The sequence below is a fragment of the Passer domesticus genome, chromosome 1 (genome assembly GCF_036417665.1).
Source record: "Passer domesticus isolate bPasDom1 chromosome 1, bPasDom1.hap1, whole genome shotgun sequence".
Lineage (NCBI taxonomy): Eukaryota > Metazoa > Chordata > Aves > Passeriformes > Passeridae > Passer > Passer domesticus.
The window spans coordinates 16627218-16647294 of NC_087474.1; the positions used below are offsets into that span (position 1 = coordinate 16627218).

The 20077-nt window shown below is 41.6% G+C and overlaps 1 protein-coding gene across 27 annotated transcripts in view; it reads right to left on the reverse strand.

Annotated features, from left to right (window-relative positions):
- Positions 1–20077, reverse strand: part of KIAA1217 (KIAA1217 ortholog) — a 355102-nt gene that overhangs the window by 31434 nt on the left and 303591 nt on the right. For 23 of the 27 annotated variants that reach the window (XM_064407697.1, XM_064407727.1, XM_064407743.1 and 20 more), the window contains 4 exons: positions 17483–18315; positions 9412–9516; positions 8933–8982; positions 1495–1652 (listed from right to left, as the gene is read on the reverse strand). In XM_064407697.1, coding sequence (XP_064263767.1) covers positions 1495–1652; positions 8933–8982; positions 9412–9516; positions 17483–18315 — 1146 coding nt within the window. The remainder of the gene's footprint in view (positions 1–1494; positions 1653–8932; positions 8983–9411; positions 9517–17482; positions 18316–20077) is intronic. The other 4 variants (XM_064407671.1, XM_064407842.1, XM_064407717.1 and 1 more) reach the window with 1 other exon arrangement.

A 20077-nucleotide genomic window follows, 5' to 3' on the forward strand; every position in this document is an offset into this window, starting at 1 on the left:
ACAGAGGGGCTGCAGTGGTTTGCAGCACAAATGTGGAAAAATATGCACTTATACATAATGTGCCAGGGCAGAGATCACATGCCAGTGTCTTCAAGATAGATGAGGAACACGATGGCTGGCACGTAGACAGCATTGCTGAGAATAGCTTTTGAAAGGGACCTTTGCTATTGGAGCATACTCATCCTGAACTGAAAATTTAAATACAGGGGAGCTGCATCACAGGCAGAATTCACCTGACCCAACTCTTTACTCCAAACATCTTCTGCCATCTCTGCCTTCCCAGCAAACAGAGCACAGGACATTGTCACAGGACGTTCAGTTGGACACATTTTCCTATACTGATGTTTACCTCACCCTTTTGCTCCTTTGCTGCATGACTGGTTCATAATTTAATTTCCTTTAGATAGGGAGGTGAAGGTAAAACATGCTCTGAACTCTGATTTGTATTATCACTACTGTGTTCTAAAATTTACCAACAAATCAAACGTGATTGACATGGTACCATCACCCTGGTTATAAAACCAGTAGCTGCAGCCCTACAATAGCTAACACATGATGTCACTTTCTGGGTAAGGAGAACTGGCAGAGTATTGAAGCTTCCCCCACTGTCCACTTTGTCTTACAAGAAAGTGCTCTGCTTTCTTTTCCATCTTCTGAGACAATACACAGACAAAACAAAGTTTCCAATTAAGTAAAAGGCTGAAGACCTGTACAGCTGCATATGCTTATTTTTACAGTGTCTGAGATGAACCGCATATATTTATATTTGCAGCATGACAGTATGTGCCAACATACTATTTTTGTTAACTCTTCATTGGTTGTATTCTTTCTTGCAGGTTTGGAGGTGTTGACATGTATTAGGAAGGTATTGTTGAAACCTGAGTGTAAGTAGGACACAACTAACCTTTGTACCAACATTTGAGATAACTTTTTTTTTCTTACTGTTCAAGTTGGCTATTTTTCTGGGTTCTGTAAATACTCTGGACTCTGTAAATACTGTAAAGACTCAAACTCTGGCTTAATGCATATCTACTGATCCTCAGCTACATTTGGGTTTCCTGACATCAAAGTTGTTTATTCAGGGACTTAAAATCTGTCTCAGCTGTAAACAGTATGGAGCAGGAACATGGTTCTTCTGACATGTTTATACAGCACATAGCATAGCAGGATCCAAACTTGAATCACAGACTTGATATTACTGTAATATAAATAGTGCTTTAATGTATAGAGTCATCCAACAAAGCTAGAAATTAATTTTTTTTTCTCAGTATCTGAGCAGTAGTTTAACTGAGAATTTAGCTAATTCTCACACCTTGAAGACTATGCAAGCTTTTGTGTCTGTAGTACTTGGGTCTGCCCTTTGCTAGAACTCTGCTACTGAGACTCACTTGTACAAAGGGTAAAAGAGAGAAAATGAGAGAGAGGAAAGGAGGAAAAAAGGCACTTGCTGACAACCCTGCTTTTTTTCCCAGCATTATCCTGGGATAATCATACCTGTAGCTGCTTCATCTGGTGCAGCTGCAGCCGCAGATCCGACACGTTGCGTTTCATCCCGTGCAGGCTGACGTGCATTGCTGGGGCTCCAGCAGGATGGATGGCAGCTGACTCCCCAGCTCCCAGGGCATTCTTCCCCCCAGATATGTTGGCAGCACCTGCAATAAGCAGCAGTACAGGTTGAGTTCACAGCAGAGAAGGTGCAAATATGATCCCTCCTCTGCCCACTGAATCCACGGTATTTCACACAGATGGATGAGAAAAGCAAATGACAGATGCCAGCACTCAATATTAACAGGGAACTGGCACATCCTTTCCCAATGTATTTTGAGGGAAGGCTGCACAGTATCAGGGTGTATCAGTGCTGGAACCTCAGTTCTACCAGAGCTCTGCATTACTCCAGGACTGCTTTCTACCACATGCAGTGGAGATGGGATAATAAGTTGTAACTGCAGATTACACAAAACAGCAACAAATCAAATTTGTTCTGAAAGTAACTTCAGGATTGTCCTCCCAGGAGATGTCTGAGACCAAGCTGATGCAAATTCATTTATAGGACTCCTGAACTACATATTTGTTGATTAATCATCCTAGGAGATGGATTCAGTCAAGCTGCCAAATATGGGGAAAATATTTCTATAGAAAATCTTGCTTCACTGCTTAAAGAACAATTGCATTATTTCTAGCAGGCATCTCCAACAACAACCCTATAAAACTAGAGAAATTAAATGATGGTGTGCCAGAGGCTCTCCAGCCATGTTGCATCCACCCTTTTAGTCTGTCAGACAGGAATACAATATAACACAAGGTAATGAGCCGAGCCACACTCTGAAAATAATGACTGTTGTCCTCACAAAACTTTCTTTGTTAAAGAATGCTGTTCTTCTACACAGGAACAATGCCAAGCTTGTTCTTTTCAGTCTCAAGTACCTGGGAAGAGGCTCTAAATAGAGAGAACAAGAAAATTCCAGCTCATCAGCTAATAGAAATGTCAGCTCCTTCTCACAATTTCCACTTACACACCCATATTCTTCAAAATTTTTTTGTAATGTGTCCCTTCCCTGCCCCCCCCCCTCCCCCAGCAGACAAAATGACAGACTATCAGTATGACAAGCTTCATTTTTTAAGTCCAGTACTTTGTAGTCCTGCAAACTCTTCTCATCATACTGCCAAATCCATCTTATTCCTTGATCCCAAATGGCACAGATGGCTGCTGCTCCCTGAACTGCGGCCCCTCACTACAGGAAAGACATTGAGGTGCAGGAGCATGTCCAGAGAAGGGCAACAAAACTGGTGAAGGGTCTGAAGCACAAGTCTAATGAGTAACAGCTGAGGGAGCGGGGGGTGTTCAGTCTGGAAAAAAGGAGTCTGGAGGTCCTCATTGCTCTCTAGAGCTGCCTGAAAGGGGGTTGGAAGGAGGTGGGAGTTGGTCTCTTCTCCCAGGTAATAAAAAATAGGACAAAAATAAATGTCCTAAAGTTATAGCCAGGGAGATTTAATATTAGGGAAAATTTCTTCACCAAAAGGGTCATCAAGCATTGGAAGAGGCTGCCCAGGGAAGTGGCTGAGTCACCATCTCTGAAGGTATTTAAAAGATGTGGTGCTTAAGGACCTGGCCTGGTGGTGGACTTGGCAGTGCTGGGTTAATGCTTGACTGGATGATCTGAAAGGTCTTTTCCAACCTAAATAATTCCATGAGTCTATTCTATGATTAGGTCATTCCCTATTTCAATTTCATCCTTCTCTAAGATTAAAAAAAGAAATCTGAAGAAAGAGAAAATAGCTCATCAATGGATTCACACAGGGATTTTGGTCATCATCTGTTCTCACAAGCACACATTCTATCAAGTTTAATGAAATCAAACAAAAACCAATGTTGTGAGCTTTGCCTGCTGAAGGCAAATTTTCAGTGCACTGAAGTGCATGACACATCTTCTGACTGGAATGAGTACAACTCCCAGAGTGGGAAGTTCTCTCCCCATGCTCTCATCCCTCGTAGTCTTTTGAACTGTTCCTCCAAACGTGCCTGAGTACAGCTCAGCACAACACCACAGTTACTCCTTTTCCAACAGGTGTGGATACCTCAAACACAACCTTTGCAAAATGCATCTGGGGGAAGCATTCTTAAAGGATGAAAATAATACCAGCCTATTTTTATTTTAAAGAAAAGGTTTTTAAGAATCCTGTTTGTTACTTTACCTTCATTTGCAATTCTGCTCAATAAAAGCACAGGCCCCTCTGGCTGGATCCATGCTACATACAGTGTGCCATGCTATGAGCTTCTGGAGACATGCTCAGACAAAAAGCTCTTCTAGCTTGATGCAGGCTGTTGTAATACTGTCCCTGAACCTGCTCCAGCTAGATCTGCTTGGTGCTTCAACAACAGCACTTGTCATTACACTGCTGAGCAAGCTGCTGCACATTTTTGCTATACTCCAGTATGATTCAATGGTCTCTTGACTTTCAAAGAGCTCCTTAACAGAAAGCAACACTCAAGAAATAAACAGTCCTTGTTCACTGCCATTATGTACCCACTCCATGCTTCAGTCTAATGTATGCTCATACTTATCTGTCTACATGTACACTGCATTTTCTCCTACAGTCAAGCATCGATTTCCCTCCCACATGCACTATTTTTTGCCCTTTTTGTTTAAGAGAATGGTATTTAGTTCATAAACCTTACAGACAGAAACCACTAGAGAGTCTGAAAAATGTGGATAAGCCTCCAAGAGTTCTGATCCCTAGCCACAAATCTGGACTATTTTTGAAAGCACACCTACCTTTCTGCTGTTCTTTGCCTTAAGCAAAAGCTCCAAAACCTCAGCCCCTGACCCTGTGAAGAGGCAGCCAAGGCATGAATCAGACCCCACCAGTCCCTCCCCCATGCTGGACCCCAGTCAATTCACATATTTTCTCAGGAAGGGGTGCCTGCTTTCCTTTTAGTGTAGATGGACTGTGATCTGCTTCTGTAAGCAATAAATGTCTCCAACTCCCTACAAAGCAGCTCTCCTCCTCGCTGCTGCTGCCTCAGCCACCTCTTTTCACCATTAGGTGCTCTTGGCTGCCACAGTGTCCCTGCTGCAGGGTGTGCTCAGAGCCTGGGAAATGTGCAGTGGGACTGAGACTCCAGCAGGGGTGAAACGCAAGACACTGAGTGAGCAATAACGATCAGCAGCTGATTTCTCACATATTCATATTTTCATCAAGAAAGACTAAAAGGGCAGCTGAATGAGGGGCTGCTTCAACTAGGGAGTGTAGCTCACTGTTGGAAATAGTCCAAGGCTGTAGCCTTGTGATTAGATGTGAGGCCAGATGGATTAAAGGGAAAGAAACAGCACTGGCTCTTGGGTTTTTAAATAAGCCCCTTCTTGAGCTAGGTAAGGGAAATTCAACCTCCCACCATAATTTTCTAATACTTTGGACAAATTAAAAAAGTTAACTGTGAAAAAAGGCTAATGAACTAAGCTGCCATTTTAGAGTACAAAGAAGTGCAGAAAGAGGAAAGGTTTGCTGTGTGCTCAGGGGATAAGCATCCCTGACACTTGACCTTTGCCATGGTTGCAAAGACACTGCTCTCCTTCTGTTTTCCAGTTGTTTTTTCCTTAAATGCTAAGATTTTATTTTAAAGCAGGTAGGCACAAAAGGCCATCAGAAGACACCCAGATTTTATTTTCCCCCGCAAATAACGAATCTAATTAAAGAGACACAATATTTTCAAGCATTATTTGGGGAGATGTGACTGTTACTAGATGGTACTAAATCAGCCTCAAAATAACAAAATATTCTATATATACATTAGTGTGCAACTTTACCTCATTGATCCAAAATGAATTCAGGATCATATTTTGTCTGCAAATGCTGACAGAGTTCTAAGACTAGCATGATCTGTCTTTGAATCTGAGATAAGCAAGCAGATATGGACAATGATTTAATTCAGAGGTCATCACAGCAAGAGTCATACATGTGAGAAGGGCACACAGATATGCACAGATGACAAGACAGTTCACAAAGAATGAGGAATCAAATCTGAGCCCTACGTTGGTAATACTTTTCCCTGCTACCATCTTCCTCTTGTTTTGTATTGGTGGTGTTAGTGCAGAAAATTGTACTCTGTGATCCCCCTCTCACGGAATACTGAAATGTCTTCCTTCCTCTTCTAACAAGGTAGCAACTAGCGAAAAGCTATTGCTTTTTTTGGTAATCCATGAAACAACTGATTCCAATTGAATAAATGAATCCAGGATTTAGTCTATCATCAATCTCCAGCTGATGAACACAAATATGACAGAAAAGAGAGTATGTAAGTATTTCTCAGGGTATTTGTTAGTTATCTCATGGTGACCTTACTAGTATGGTTTGGTTTTAGAACCACGTGTTGTTTCTAAATCAAGAGTTCCTTGATACTATTAGTGTTTCAGGAACTGAAGATCTTTATAAGGATTCAGTCGTGGAATTTCTCCAACATCAGCAGAAGAGACATAGCCAGTCTGTGGAGGGTTACTGCTCTTTCAACCCATCCCCCATGAAAGAACTGAGCCTAAAGCAATAAAAGATAAGAAATGCAGACAAGCATTGTCATTCCAGACTCATTTTCCTCAGTGAAAAAGCTGGGTTTCTTCAGAGTCTTCAGAGTTTGGGGCTGAAGAAGCCACTGGCTTCTACAGACTGGCACAACAAAAGCAAGTTAAATACAACAATTTGAATGATTGATTAAGCAAGTTAAATGAACAATTTGGTTCATATGACATATCAGAGTATTCACAATCTAGCTATATAGAGTTATCTAGGGTTTAGAAAATTTGGCTTCTTTCCCATCCCAAGAGATGTAGTCTATTTTTTGCACAAAAGTCTCCTATCATTGGAACACATACTATAAAATACAATGTTGGCTCAACATTGATGAGACAATATTATCTTGCACAGATGTTTTATTTTTGAGAATGGGAAGCAATTCACATTTTTGCTTATCAGAGCTCGAGAAAGGACTGTTCAATCAACATTTTATACCACTTTGTCTTTCAAATAGTCTTTGAAATTGCTAAAACTGGTCTCTCAGTGCACAGTTGTCAAGTAGAATTGTAAAGTGAGGGAGTCACTGCCTAAATGGCTATAGTAATAAAGATTGGGGCGAATTGAAGAACAAAACAGCGGCCAGCAGAAGCGTGTCTAGCTTCCACTGGCATGTTTGAACCCAAGCATATTTACAAATAGGAGAAATATTCTGTAATATATTCTGGCATATTGCTTAATTTTCAAGTAAGCCAAACTGCATTGACTCATTGGACCATATCCTGAGCAATTCCAGGCACGAAAGCAAGGAAATATTCCATTATACAAGACTATTCTTTTATACAGCACTCTTCAGTAACAGCTGTTGTGGGTTACAATACTGTAGTGTACTGGGGTCATCACACCTTGTTTTCCTTACCTGCTACAATTTAATTTTGTGGTTGAGGAGGACAGGATATAGAGATGTAGGTGCTGGAGTTACAACTACACTTTATAGCACTGATAGGGATCCTTGCAGACTGCTGGCACTGTCCTATCCCCTTCTCCCAAGTGATGAGAAAGGCATCTATAGCACAAGCTGAATGTGGAGTCCTTACTCATGTGCTGGATAGGTGCATGGCCATGTGACAAAGCCAATGGCTCTGTCAGTAAGTGACAGACGATGATCTGGCCTTTGACAGTAAAATAAGTCCCCACACTCCATCTCCCCCACCATGGTTGCACATGCAGCTGTTATATGTAATATTGTCATTTCAGGGACATGTCAGGCATAGGATAAGGTAGTGAGTAAGGAGTATTTGGGAACAGCAGTGCCAGGAAATGGCTGCTGGTCAGATGAACCACACTGTCCTGGTGGGCTGGGCATGACTTCCCAGGGAATCTCTGCTTTTGCTTTATATAAGGTTGCTTTCCCAATGAATATTATTTCATGTCTCATTTAAGTGAGTGCACATTTACACATGCACACACAAACCACTACATAATTCAGGTTCAAAGGGACCTCTGGAGGCCCAAACTCCCACCGAGAGGGCCCACTGAGATCAGGTCCTCTGAGTGCCCCTCACCAAGTACCTGTGCCATCTGTACTTGTACCAGTACTCACCAAGTACTGGTACCATCACAGGGAAAGCAGAGAGGCTGCTGTTTGCAATGCACTACAAAGAGGAACACAAGGCACTGTATATGCTGGTTGTGAGGGTTTCATAAGTGCTTTATGTGAGGTGAGGCCTGTGCAAGTGGGAAATGCCATAAATTCTCAGTCTGTAATGACAATGCAATAGGGAAAAATCTGAAGACCATTTTGCAGCTGTTTTGAATAATGACAGACTTTTCACTATATTGTCTGAAACTGAAAAATTACAACTTATTTCTTCAAAGCTTTAAGTAATCCTCTCCCCATTCAGGAAGGGAAGAGTTGGAACAGCACCAGAGAGTGGCTTGGGAGCAAAGCTTCAGTACCAGGATTTTAGTCTCTCTCTTCCATGTGGTTGATAGTTTCCAGGTCTAGTTTGGTTTCTGTCAATTAGGAGGACACAGAGCAACTCCAGACAAACAGGAATCCTGACCGTGAGCTAACATCTCCAACAGAAAGGCTATTTAGGAGCATAATAGATTTGCTAATAAATGTGTGTGGTTTACTACCTGCCGGGCACAGACCTCCCTGTGGGAACAGCACTAGCAGGAAGCAGGGAACTGCCTGTATTTGCATTCAGTGCATGACAAAGGTGAAGAGGAGGCATATAAGCACACGAATACCCTGGGACTTCTCCAGCAGCAGCCCGTACACAAAGAGCTTCAACCACATGGAAATCTTCTTTGTCAACAGTTTTAACTCAGTCTTTTACACACTTAACAGCTCTCCAGGTGGGATGCTAAAACAAGACCGGCTCTCACTGGCTTCATAATTGGTGCTTGCTCAGAACAGTTTAGGTGCACACTAATAATTAGGAACAGATCAATGTGGCTTAATTAGGGAAAGTGCTGCCTTGCTGACTGCTGTTTCTTGGTGTCATTACATCAGTAGTATCCTAGTGACAGATGGACCTTAGAAAAAGTTCAGGTGACAAGAAAAGGAATTAAATATTTAGTCTTCTACAGCAATCTGGACAAATCTAGGGTTAATGAGAGATATATATACATCCTACAGACAGGATGAGTCACTGGAAAATTCACCAGATGCAGAGGCTCTGCATCTCATTTAAGCCATTCAGCACAGGTGGGAAATTCATTCCAAATACCAACTCAACCTGTCAGAAATTCCTCTCTCAAAGATGTGATCGACTCCCATATCCTGCACTTAAACTTCAGTTCTGACAGTACAGCCATGGAAATTTAAGTAAATTTGACATTTGCATAAGCTGGGATGTTCATAATGTTAGAGCTATTAATATACCTGAATAAGATGTAAATTAAAAGTGAATTATCTTACCTGTAGTGTCGGCGCTGCTCTTGCTGGACACAATTTTCATCATCTTCTCACTAAATAATAACAAGAAAAATTGTCATTTTAGTTTACTAGCTATTAAAATTGTAGTGAAGTTTATATTCAACAAATTTAATGGCCTTGTCTAACATATATATTTTTTTTCATTTAAATCACCAGTAATTTGTCAGTCATCAGTAATTTTTTCTCAAAATCACCTTTTAGTAGAAGTTAAGCAACGAATGGAGTATAAGCAGTAGAAAGCACAGAGACGTAGCTACATTAATTATTTTTATCACAAAGAAGAGTAATGCAGTTAATATCCATCTATCATTTGGCATATTCTTCCTCTCTGCCTAGCATTCTCATGGAGATGATAAAGAAACTTAAAAATGATTGAGCATTCAGGATTTTTTTACTATTACATTCAAATATATTTTTGGTGATTGATTACTAAAATCATTACAGATGAATTCTGTTTTTACCTAGAAGAATCTTTGCTATTACTTGTATTTGGCCCTTTAAAAAGCGCAGACTGAACAAGACCAGTTAAACTGGCAATCTGTTTCTCCATGGCTTGTATCCTCTCTCTGTAAGACAAGAGAACCGTTTGTTAAAGCCAGATATATTTGCTTTCAGACTTGTTTTTCTAGGTGAATGATTACCACAGGATTGGAAAGACACTACAGAGTTTGTGCAAAGGCCCTTGGGTACAGTTTGCATATACCTTATTGCAGCAACTTACCACATCTCGGTTTGGACAGCTTTGGCATCATAACAGACAATTAAAAAAAAAATCTGCTTAGTTAAAAAGAACAAAACAAACCACCAAGTAATAAACTTCTAACGACTTCACAACACAGACACCTAAAACAATTTGTTAATGCCACTTGGAACTAGTGAAAAAGTCTTTTTCAGCATTACACGCATTTTCTCTTTTACCTACACTGGGCCAATCTTTTTGTCTGTACTTAAGGTTTCAGGATTAGACTTTACGCGTCTTCTTGTTACTATTTTTACTTTCCCCAGACCCAGAATTTTTGTCTGGGAAGCATTTAATCTGCCCAAGCTGATGACTTTCAAGTCCAAATCCTTTCCACCTGACATCATGACTATCTGCTTTGAAAAGGACAGAAATATGACAGAGAGGCACAGGACACCAAATGCAGACTGCACAGCAATGTTATAATAAAATAGATTTTCTGTTGTGCACATATCCCGAGAAATTCCCAAAAGGCAGAAGAAAAGAGATGTAGAGTTACAGTAAGTATAATCAATGTTTTCCATAGGAACCAAAGGTCACTAAACAAGAATAACTTTTTTTTTGGATGCAAAGGCAAACATTTGTGTGTTTATCTGTTTGCATAAATCCATATATTAGTCAGGTACCAGGGGACTTCCTCAGTCAGCTCCAAACCAGCCTGTTGCTCACACAGGTGCCTGCTTATACATGCCAGTATGTCAGTAACACACCACAACACAGACACACCTGTATGTATGGGACCTTCTGAAAAGGTGTCCCTCTATTACAGCAGTTAAGTGTGTGGGGAGACTTGCAGGAGGAAATTCTAACAGCAGGCTGTGGTTTTGGAAGATGACTGGGAAGAAAACTTCTCAAAAAGCAAGTGGTTAAGACCAGCAGCAGCGACTGATGACAGAAGATGGGACACACAAACTCAGACACAGACTCAGCATGCTGCACAGTCCATCCATCACCACGGCAGCATTCTGTGCACACGGGAGCAGCCAAACTCTGGCCACCCCAGCTGCAGGTGCAGTTTGGTGGCCAAAGCAATAGCATCAATCAATAAGAGTCATATAAACTCAAATGTAGGTACCAATAACAGCCAAGAGCAAGCTGACATGACAAAAAGCAAGTAACCAGCCCTCCTTGCAGCCAGATGGATTGTCCAGGCTAATTATTTCATTCACATTCAGGGAATTAATGAGGTTTCCTGGGATAGCACACAGATACCATAGCCAGGAGAGACTCAGAGACACACAGAGGTTGAGAAAACAGGGCAGCAAAACAAGTAATGAGATGCTAACAGGGGAGAAGCAGGGAAGAAGAGAGTGCTCAGTCAGTCCCCAGCCAGCAGACATGTTCTTACTGCGAGTTAATGCAGTGCACGCATCTCACTTTTCTGTCTTCATGTTGAAAGGTATTTTGAAGGGTGATGAGAAGACAAGTGAATCTGACTTAATTCATTTCAAACCAAGAAATACGTTACGGAATTTCCACTATTACAAGTTTTAAAATAAGAAACTGGTGCAGGCTACAGTAACCTTTGGAACAAAAACAAGTACTAAAACCCAGGGATAAATATACTCTAACAAACTTTAATGCAGCATTTTTGACACTTAATAATGAAAACTTTTTTTTTTTCCCAGATAATCATCACAAAACCATCCTGGAACTAAGCTCAACTGGAAGTCTATCTGTTTTACCAATCCATAAATATGATGGTTTTTTTCATCCCACATTAGATAATCTGGAAACAATTTTCTGCTTCAAAAGATATTATGGCAACACAAAGCTGATCTTGTCCTTTGCCATGAAATCTAGGAAAGTATGTTGTTAAGAGGGAGAGGGATGTTCCAAGATAGGAGATGATGAAAAACGAATGAAATACTGGAATCAATTGCACAGAACACATTATTTTTCATATGGTAAAAGCATTAAGAATGTGAAGAAGCTACATGTGCTCTGGAGTTGCTCTGTTAGAAACTAGGCAGATTTTTCCTGTAATAATTCCACTGTAACACCCAGATTTGTTATGGCCATTAGCATGAAACATTTCAAAAACAGGTGTCTGAAAGGTGCCTTTTAGGAATTAAATAAAACAACCTGATTTTCAGAGATGGTTGGACTGAAGGTGGTGGGAGGCAGCACGTTCCAGCATGGGCAGGGAGGGATGCAGGTGGCCTGGTGGTGGGGCTGTAACCTGGGCTGATGTGGCTGCAGGGCTGGTGGCCCAGCTCTGTCACAAGGCCCAAAGGAGCACGGACAGGATCTGCAGCAGACCCCTTTGCCTCCAACTTCCTTATGAAGGGATGGAGCAGACTCAGCTCCAGGAGGGAGAAAAAAATGCTTTCCTCAAGCTGTGCAAGGCCAGGGATGCCAGCATTGCCGTGACAAAAATTGTGATTTTTGATCCTTGGCATTGTGTTTTCCACCTCTCACTGTGCTCACTGCTGTGGGGAGGGAAGCTGGGACCAGCCTGTCCCAGCAGCTCTGCCTGGACACGGCAGGCCAGAGTCCCATGGATGGGGCAGACAGGGTTCCCTGGCATGGGACAGGCTCCAGTGACACAGGGCAGGCCAGGATGTGGAGCACTAGGACAGAGGGCAGACAGAGAACAAAGTGGTGCCTCTGCTTGGTGCCACCAGAAGGGTGGTAGCCCAAGAAGAGCCAACCCGTCTCTGCTCCCAGATTAATTTCCCAGATAAAGCTGCATCTCTCCACCACCCAGGAAGAGCAGGGAGGGTCCCTTTTACAGCAGTTGGGAAAGAAATGGCTATTTTATCAGCCCGAGCACAGAAAGGCATTGTTTCACATTGTTTTCCTGTGAATGTTGGGAGAGTCAGAGCATGGTGGGGGAGGAAAGGAGAGGACAAGGTCAGAAGCGACGCCCAGCAGAACTCTGTCAGACTTGGCTTTGCCTTCTCACAGACCCTGGCCAAGAAGGCAGGGACAGGCCACCTGCCAGCCCTCCTCTCCCCAGCAGCCTGACCTACAGCTCTGGCTCTAGGTATGTCCAGGAACTGGGGCCCTGCCTTAGCATCTCAAATTCAGCAGAACCCTTACTTCTCTGGGGACCATGCACTGATGTGTCACATTTCAGATTTCTTCCTTACAGCTTCACTGATCTCTCATGTTACTCTTTCTATTGCAGTTAACTGGAAGTAATTCCAAGAAGGAGTACAGCATATTGCTGAATTGGTATCCACCTGTCACAGCAATGCTATTTAAGCACGACATGTTACTTGCATGTTACTTCCCTTTCCTGGGGACATCTTTAATATTCACATCACTGAGAAGATACTTCATACACACGCAGAATAAAACTGGTCTGTGTAACTGTTTATTCATGTTCCTGTTCAACCCCGGGCTGTGCAGCACATCACCCACAATAGATGTACTCAAACACCAAATCTGCACCATGAACTACCTGGCACACCTTCCTGGAGAAAAAATTTTCTGTGACTTCCTATTTTATGGTTAAGCTCCAAATGAAGCAATGAAAAGGGGGTCAGAGACTGAGAAATACACATTTCTTCCTATATTACTCTATGATACAAACATTTTACAATTTTTTTTACCTCACTGGGAAAAGAAAGGAAACAGGAGTAGGCTGTTTTTCCCAATGACTTTCCCAGAACCAAGTGAAGGTGTCTTACACTTTATGGTAAAGTCCCCCAAAACAGATGAGTGGGTTTCATGGAAGGGTGGGAACCAAAGATCAGCAAAATTCTTCTGTATTCTGCTTTCTTCCCACAAAAGGATTCACACAGGTGAATATGTCAGTCCTCTAAGGAGAAGATTTAACTCAAACCTTCTACATCTTGAGACTAAAGAGGAAAAGGAAGCACACCAGCTCTTACACTATTTGACAACTCTTATCCCAGAGCCTGCATCTCATCTTCCTACAAACAGTTCCTCTAACACAAGGAAGACAAAATACAGTTTACCTTTCCTCCATCATGTATAGGTCATTTGACTTCATTTTTTTTCTGGCTGGTTATTCAACACCTTTCACAGAGGAATATACAGTTTTGGCCTTGTGAAAAGTGTCTGAGACTGTGTATTTGTAAAGCCCCCCCTTATAAAATGCTCAGTGCATTGCTGATGGAGTCTCTCACTGTTCATAACTTTACAATCTAAGGTAATTTTTCCTAATGCATAGAGTGCCCATCTGTACTGCAACATATCAAACTATACAGTGGTTTTGTGGGGGGAACAATATCTAATAATCTACACATGGCCATTACACTTTAGTCTTGAACTGCAAGCCATGAGCCAATAATGTCATCACATTTTCTGCTCAATCCAAATGTCATCATTTCTCCCTAGTATGGCATAAAAAGAAGAGGACAAAAGTTGTGTTCAGGCAGAAGAGAACCATAGTACACCCTGAAAAGGCTTTTCGAGGAAAAGTATTCTATAGAGTTATCTTGCTGTTTCAGAGTAGAAGCATTTATTATATATATATTTAGCACTATCAAATAATCTAGAATTTTGCAACATGTGTTATAAATGCAAAGATTTTAAGTTAAACAGCATTTAATTTAATGCACTTTTGGATAAACAGCTTTTTTTTCCAATTTACCAACATTTAAACATCTGCTTTACCTGTAGTAACTTTCAGAAATGTCCCACAAGATGCATAAATGAGCCATCCAAAAATATGACAGCAAACTGCTGTTTAAACAACTCATGCTCACAGAAAAATTTACTCATTTTTCCAGCAGACCTCAAATTTAAGAGATGATGTCCCTTTGAAGGTGAACTGCTGTAACCTGTTAAAACTTATAATATTTTTCTGCATATAAATACTAATATCTTTTATTTCTTTAAATCTCCATGAATTTGTTTCTTCTCACTGTTGTAAAAGAGCTTTACATGGGACTCTTCTGGTAAATGAATTAACTGTGAGAATTTAGTCAATCCTTTATACCACAGAAGTCGTTATCTTGGAAATAGCCAAGGTAAAACAGTTATAAGAAAGCATTACATGAAGCAATTAAATTCCTCTCAACTCTGCCTTAAATAACAGGCTTGATGAAACTGGCTTCCAGTGTCACATTAAAATGGGAAACTCCAGCAGAAGAGCTCAGAAACACCAGTTTTCATCTCTTGTAGATCCAAATCTGCTGCAGTTAATGTCCCAAAGGTAATGGAACCATTTTGTTCAACAAAACCAGGAGGTTTTTTCTCATCTCACAGTCAATGAGAGATCTTGTCTGTTTTAAGTACCCAACATATTCTGATAAAGTACCGAGATATCCCAGTTTAGCCTTGGACTGCAAAACTGAAGGAGAATTGAGATGAGAAGAGAGATTCACTTTTACTTCCGGCATTGTCACTATCCCTTTCAATCTTTCCCCTGATTTATAATTAAACTTGCATTGTCCTGAGGTTGTGACAGTGCTACTTCGAAGAAATTTCCATCAAGTCATGATACAAGAGATGGTTTTTTTTTTGCTCTCAGCACACTCCACTAGGCATTAAAGCAACGACAGTGCTGAGATTATGGGTTTGGTGCCTGCATGGTCCTCAGCCTGCTCTTGAATGAGTCAGGATGGGAAGTCTCTCATGCCACAGTGCAGAGATGAAAAAGACCTCTCTCCTCAGTAGCTCCAAGGCTAGGAGCTCCTCTACCCACAGCTGACACCTCTGCAGGCAGGCTGACTGAACGCACTGCCACGTGCTTGCTGTGGCCTGGCTCTCAGGCACTTGGCATCAGCAAGTGGGTAACATACACAACAGAGAGCCTACAGCTCATTCACCATGCCTGGAAGAGAATGAATTCAGCCCCATCTCTACAATCTCCAAAATACTCTTTTTCACAGAAGCAAGCCCATACTGTTTATGGGTGTAAACTCTAAGTCCTACACAACAAGGTAGGGGATACCATCCTGCCATTATGTACATCACTCTTCAGGTACCCCTAACAACCTTGTAACAACTCAATCCCGGAAGAAGCAGGAAAAGAGCACCTCAACATGGATAACCCCTTGTTTACTTTACTATGGTTTAAACAGTGTTTGCTTTCAAAGTTCATGAAATTATTATAAAGCTAAATTAAAGCTTAGAGCATTTTGTGTTTGTAGAACTCAAACCCAATTCTTAATATTGCATGCAATTTGCATGAATTCCTTTTGATATTTACAATTATTTTTAGAAAGTCACACTTCCTCAAGGTTAAAAAAAGCCACAACCCATAAAGACAGCTTTCAAAATTATTCTTTCAGTGCATGTGACTAAAATGCACCATGCTGCATTTTAAGGTCATGTATTTATTTGAATGTGCAATTATGCAAATGCTGTTTTCTTCATTGTTAATATATTCTGGGACCAGGATTAAAACACCTGGTGCAAAACTCCCTTTCAAGGAGCTGCAGAACTATAGTTTCTCTTCATCCATTCACAAACAAACACCCTTGTGCATATCTGTGCATCTGAGTGAGCAGCTGAGATGCCCAGAAGTAAGACAGAAAATTGTACAAACACAGAAGTTTTTTGTGTCCTTCTTTATTTTCAATTCCTATAATGAACTTTGTAAAATTTTCAATCTGTAAATGGATTAAAATTGGTAAATTTCCTTCAGATAATTTCCTAGATGTAATAATGGTGGCTTGAAATGAAATGCAACTTTCTCTTGGAAACAGATACATAAAAATCCAATTTCAGACTGTAATATGCCCTATCTTGTACTCTTATGTCATAACTACCAAGCTATAAGCCTGTAATTTTTTTGGGTGGCTGTTTTTCTTTATATTCTTCCATTTTTTCCCCACCAGTGGACCTCATGACCCACTTTTTTTCTGGCCAAGCATGGTAAGCAGCAACTGAGCAAGCTGCTTAGACAGAGGGGAAGCCTAGGGTCTATATGAAGCTCTGTATCTTCCCAGTGGTTAAGGCAATCAGCAGTCACCTTTGGCCTCTGTGAGCTCAGCATTTTCCAGCTATTCATCTTCACTTCCCTAAAGAGCTCTATAAAAGTTAACAGTACAAACAATACGCTGGAGATTAACGCAGCTCATATAAATACACAGCAACCGCCTGGCAGTGCAATGATTTTTCTCTCCCAGGGCAGGGTCTAAGGCAGGAGAAGCCTTCACAAGCCTGTGTAAATTTGGTCCTTAGAAAGACAGGAGAGATCATTGTCATCACTGCCATTCCACTAAAGTTAACAACAGTCAGGTCACTACCTACTTGTGATGCTGGAAAATTTATTGGGAACAGTATTCATGTTTCGATTTCTTCCCTGGGACAGACTTGCTTTTCTCAGCAGTTTCCCCCTCAAGGAAGATTATTGTAAACAACTGTCCTATTTTTATGCAAATTCACGTTTTACAGGAGATAAGACAGTAATGATAAATTCTTCCCATTTCCTAACACTAGATGAGAAAAACTTCACTCCATAAAGAACCAAAATTGTAATATCAGAGTGTCATTCTTAACGGGGGTGAAAAATATTCCCTTATTAGCAGGAACAGAACATCATTTGTTCTTGTAACATGATCTGGCTGTCTGCAAAGAAAAATCCCAGTTAATCATTTTATTTTATTATATTTTTTCCAATGACTGAAATTTACACAAATGAAAATAACTAGGGATTCATCATGGGTTGACAATACTTTCAAATTAATAATGGATGGTGTCACATCTTCCCTAAATTACTAACTACCTTGACAGACAGCTAATAAACACTGCAGCAGGGTGCAGCCACCTCCTACACATTACATTGTCCCCTGAGTCTTAAACGACAAAGGATGTGCAGATTAGGAAAATTTCTCATTTGCATAAATTAAGCCCCAGCTCTGCCTTACCTTGTCTCCTTGTCCTTGGGCATCGTGGGTGACCCATAGCCAAAAGCCTGCTTGTCCACGGGAGAGGGCATAGCCTCGGCCATGCCTGGGAGGCCAACAGCACTCCGCGCTTTGGCATCCACAAACACGGGCGGTCCTGGCTCCTTTTTGAAGGACTGGCGGCTGGGGGAAGCCCTGTCAGGCTGGAGGGTGTGGGCGGGAATGTGAGGGCCATGGTGAGGATGAATATCGATCATTCTCATGTCAGCCACCCTGTGAGGCGAGGCTGGAGGTGTTTTAGAGCCAAGAGTGGGCAAATGGCTCTCCGGGTACTTCCGTGACTTCTGTCTGTACAAGGACTGCTCCAGCATTTCAGGCTGCATGGAGGGGTTGCAGTAAGTGCTCGATGACCTCATGGCACTGCGATGGTAGGTCACAATGTGGTCGGGGACATCGAGGGGGTGTCCGGAGTGCGGTGCGGCCACACTCATCCTGCCCTCGTGAAACAAGTAGGGGTCACCGTACAGGCTCTCATTTCGCATCAGGGTAAGGTTTTTGTTACTCATGTCCTCATCCGGCTTCACGTCCCGTCTCTCCAAAATGGCGCTTGGGCTGGGCGATATCGAGCGCGAGGCGGGCACGCTGGACAGCCGGTCCCTGGGGATGGTGGCATTGCCTGGCACACCCATGGGCCGGCCCCCACCATAGGGAATCCTGGATGGAGAGGGAGGCATGGAGTGGGGCACCGGGGTGGAGGGTGGAGAGCTGGGCATCGCGTGCAGAGGGTGTGTGGCAGATCCAGGGCGGGAACCACTTGGGCCATCTCGTCCCGTATAAGCAATTTCCCTCTGCATCTGGAAAGAAAAGGAAAAACACCTCAGATACAAAATCACTGAATGAGCAAAACATGATGTGGGTCGTCTACAGAAAATTAGGAAATAAACCCTCGAGACAAAATAATTTGACATCTGTACAAATAAAACACTTTGGGACCTCAGTGCCTAACAAAAATAACAACTATAAATAGCAATAAAATAGGCTGTATGTTAAAGGAATATGAGAGGTTTAAAAATGCTTTTACTTATGCAAATACCATCTCACTCTAATGTGATATTCACAGCTACTGAAGCTGAAATCAGGGGTTGTGGTGCCAGGTGTTCCACGCACATGTAGCCAGTGACAGACTTACACAGTTTATTGATCACACACAGGCTAGAGTTCACTGATTCCAAAGCAGGATAAAAATGCTGATGCTCTGGCATCACAAACATACCTGAAGTCCTTAGACAAGAAAAAGAAGTATTACAGCTAATTAGCCATTTTCTTCAGTGCAGGATTTAAGCTTTTGCTAATGACTTGATGTGGCCTTTCTTACACAAAGGATACACAAAGCACAGTAAAAAAACACACGCATTCATTGACTGTAACACAGTCAACTTATATGAAAACAGTCTGACCCTATGTAACATGTGCCATTGCAAAGATAAGAGTGATTCAGAGGGTTTGTGGAGCACATGCTCAGAAAGTCATTGAACATTTTATCATAGTTTTGCAAGCAGCAGCAGTAGGGAATGAGCAAGCAAGGAAAAGAAAAGGGAAACTTCCAAAACAGATCTATTAGTGCTTTGTTAAGAGAGGCTTGGCAAAAAATCTGCAACGGACATGTGCTTTTGAGAGTGTAGAACCGCGCTGTGCCCAGCCATGGCCTATCTGGATGGCTGAATGCTGTCAACAACAGACAGGAGAAGTTCTCCTTCTGGAAAGCATCACGTGCCTGATCTGGTGCCCTTGGGGCGAGGTAGATGAACAGGCAGATAAAAAAGTCAGCTGAAGACTAAGTACACAAGAAAAAAAAAATTATAATTTCTAAAATTCATGCTGACAATTTTATCTTCCCTCTCCAGTACCTCCAAGGGATTGTAGAAAACTGTGTATCACCAAGCCTGACTCCACATTCCTAAAGTTACAGAGCACAAAATAATGTGGATGTTACTGATCTGAAGTCTACACAATTTTTCTCCCCTCTCACTCCTTGCTTTGATAATGTGGCTGGATTCATTGTAGTTACAGTGATCCATGGCAGATGAAGCAAGAGATTATTCCTGCCCCACCACAGGTTTTTCCACTGGTAAGGGAATTGCAGTGTCACTATATAAACAATAGCTTTTCTTATCACAGCACGTTCTGCACTCAGGAATTAGAAATGACGTTCCCCAGGGCCAGAGATCAACAGTATCAGGTATTAGAAAGAAGAAAGGAGATAACCTGATTGTGGCCACAGCAATAATAAATAAGTGTAACAGAACAAAGGTGTGTACTGGGATGGGTCATAAATGAGCCAGACAGAAATTATGAAGTCAAACAGGAACATGGCATAATTTTTTCATTTGCACAGAGAATAAGTCTAGTCTGGAATTTTAAGTAAGATATAATTAAAATATAACTAAACAGTATTAATCACTTTATAAGAGGGAATTCAACATAGTTTTCTACTGGCTTGAAGAACCACTGCAACATACTAAGCTATATTGTGTGTACTGACTTTAGCCCAGGGCCAGCAGAACAAAATGACTCCTGACTTGAGCAGCTTTGGGATTCTTTCTTCAAGGGCAGGCA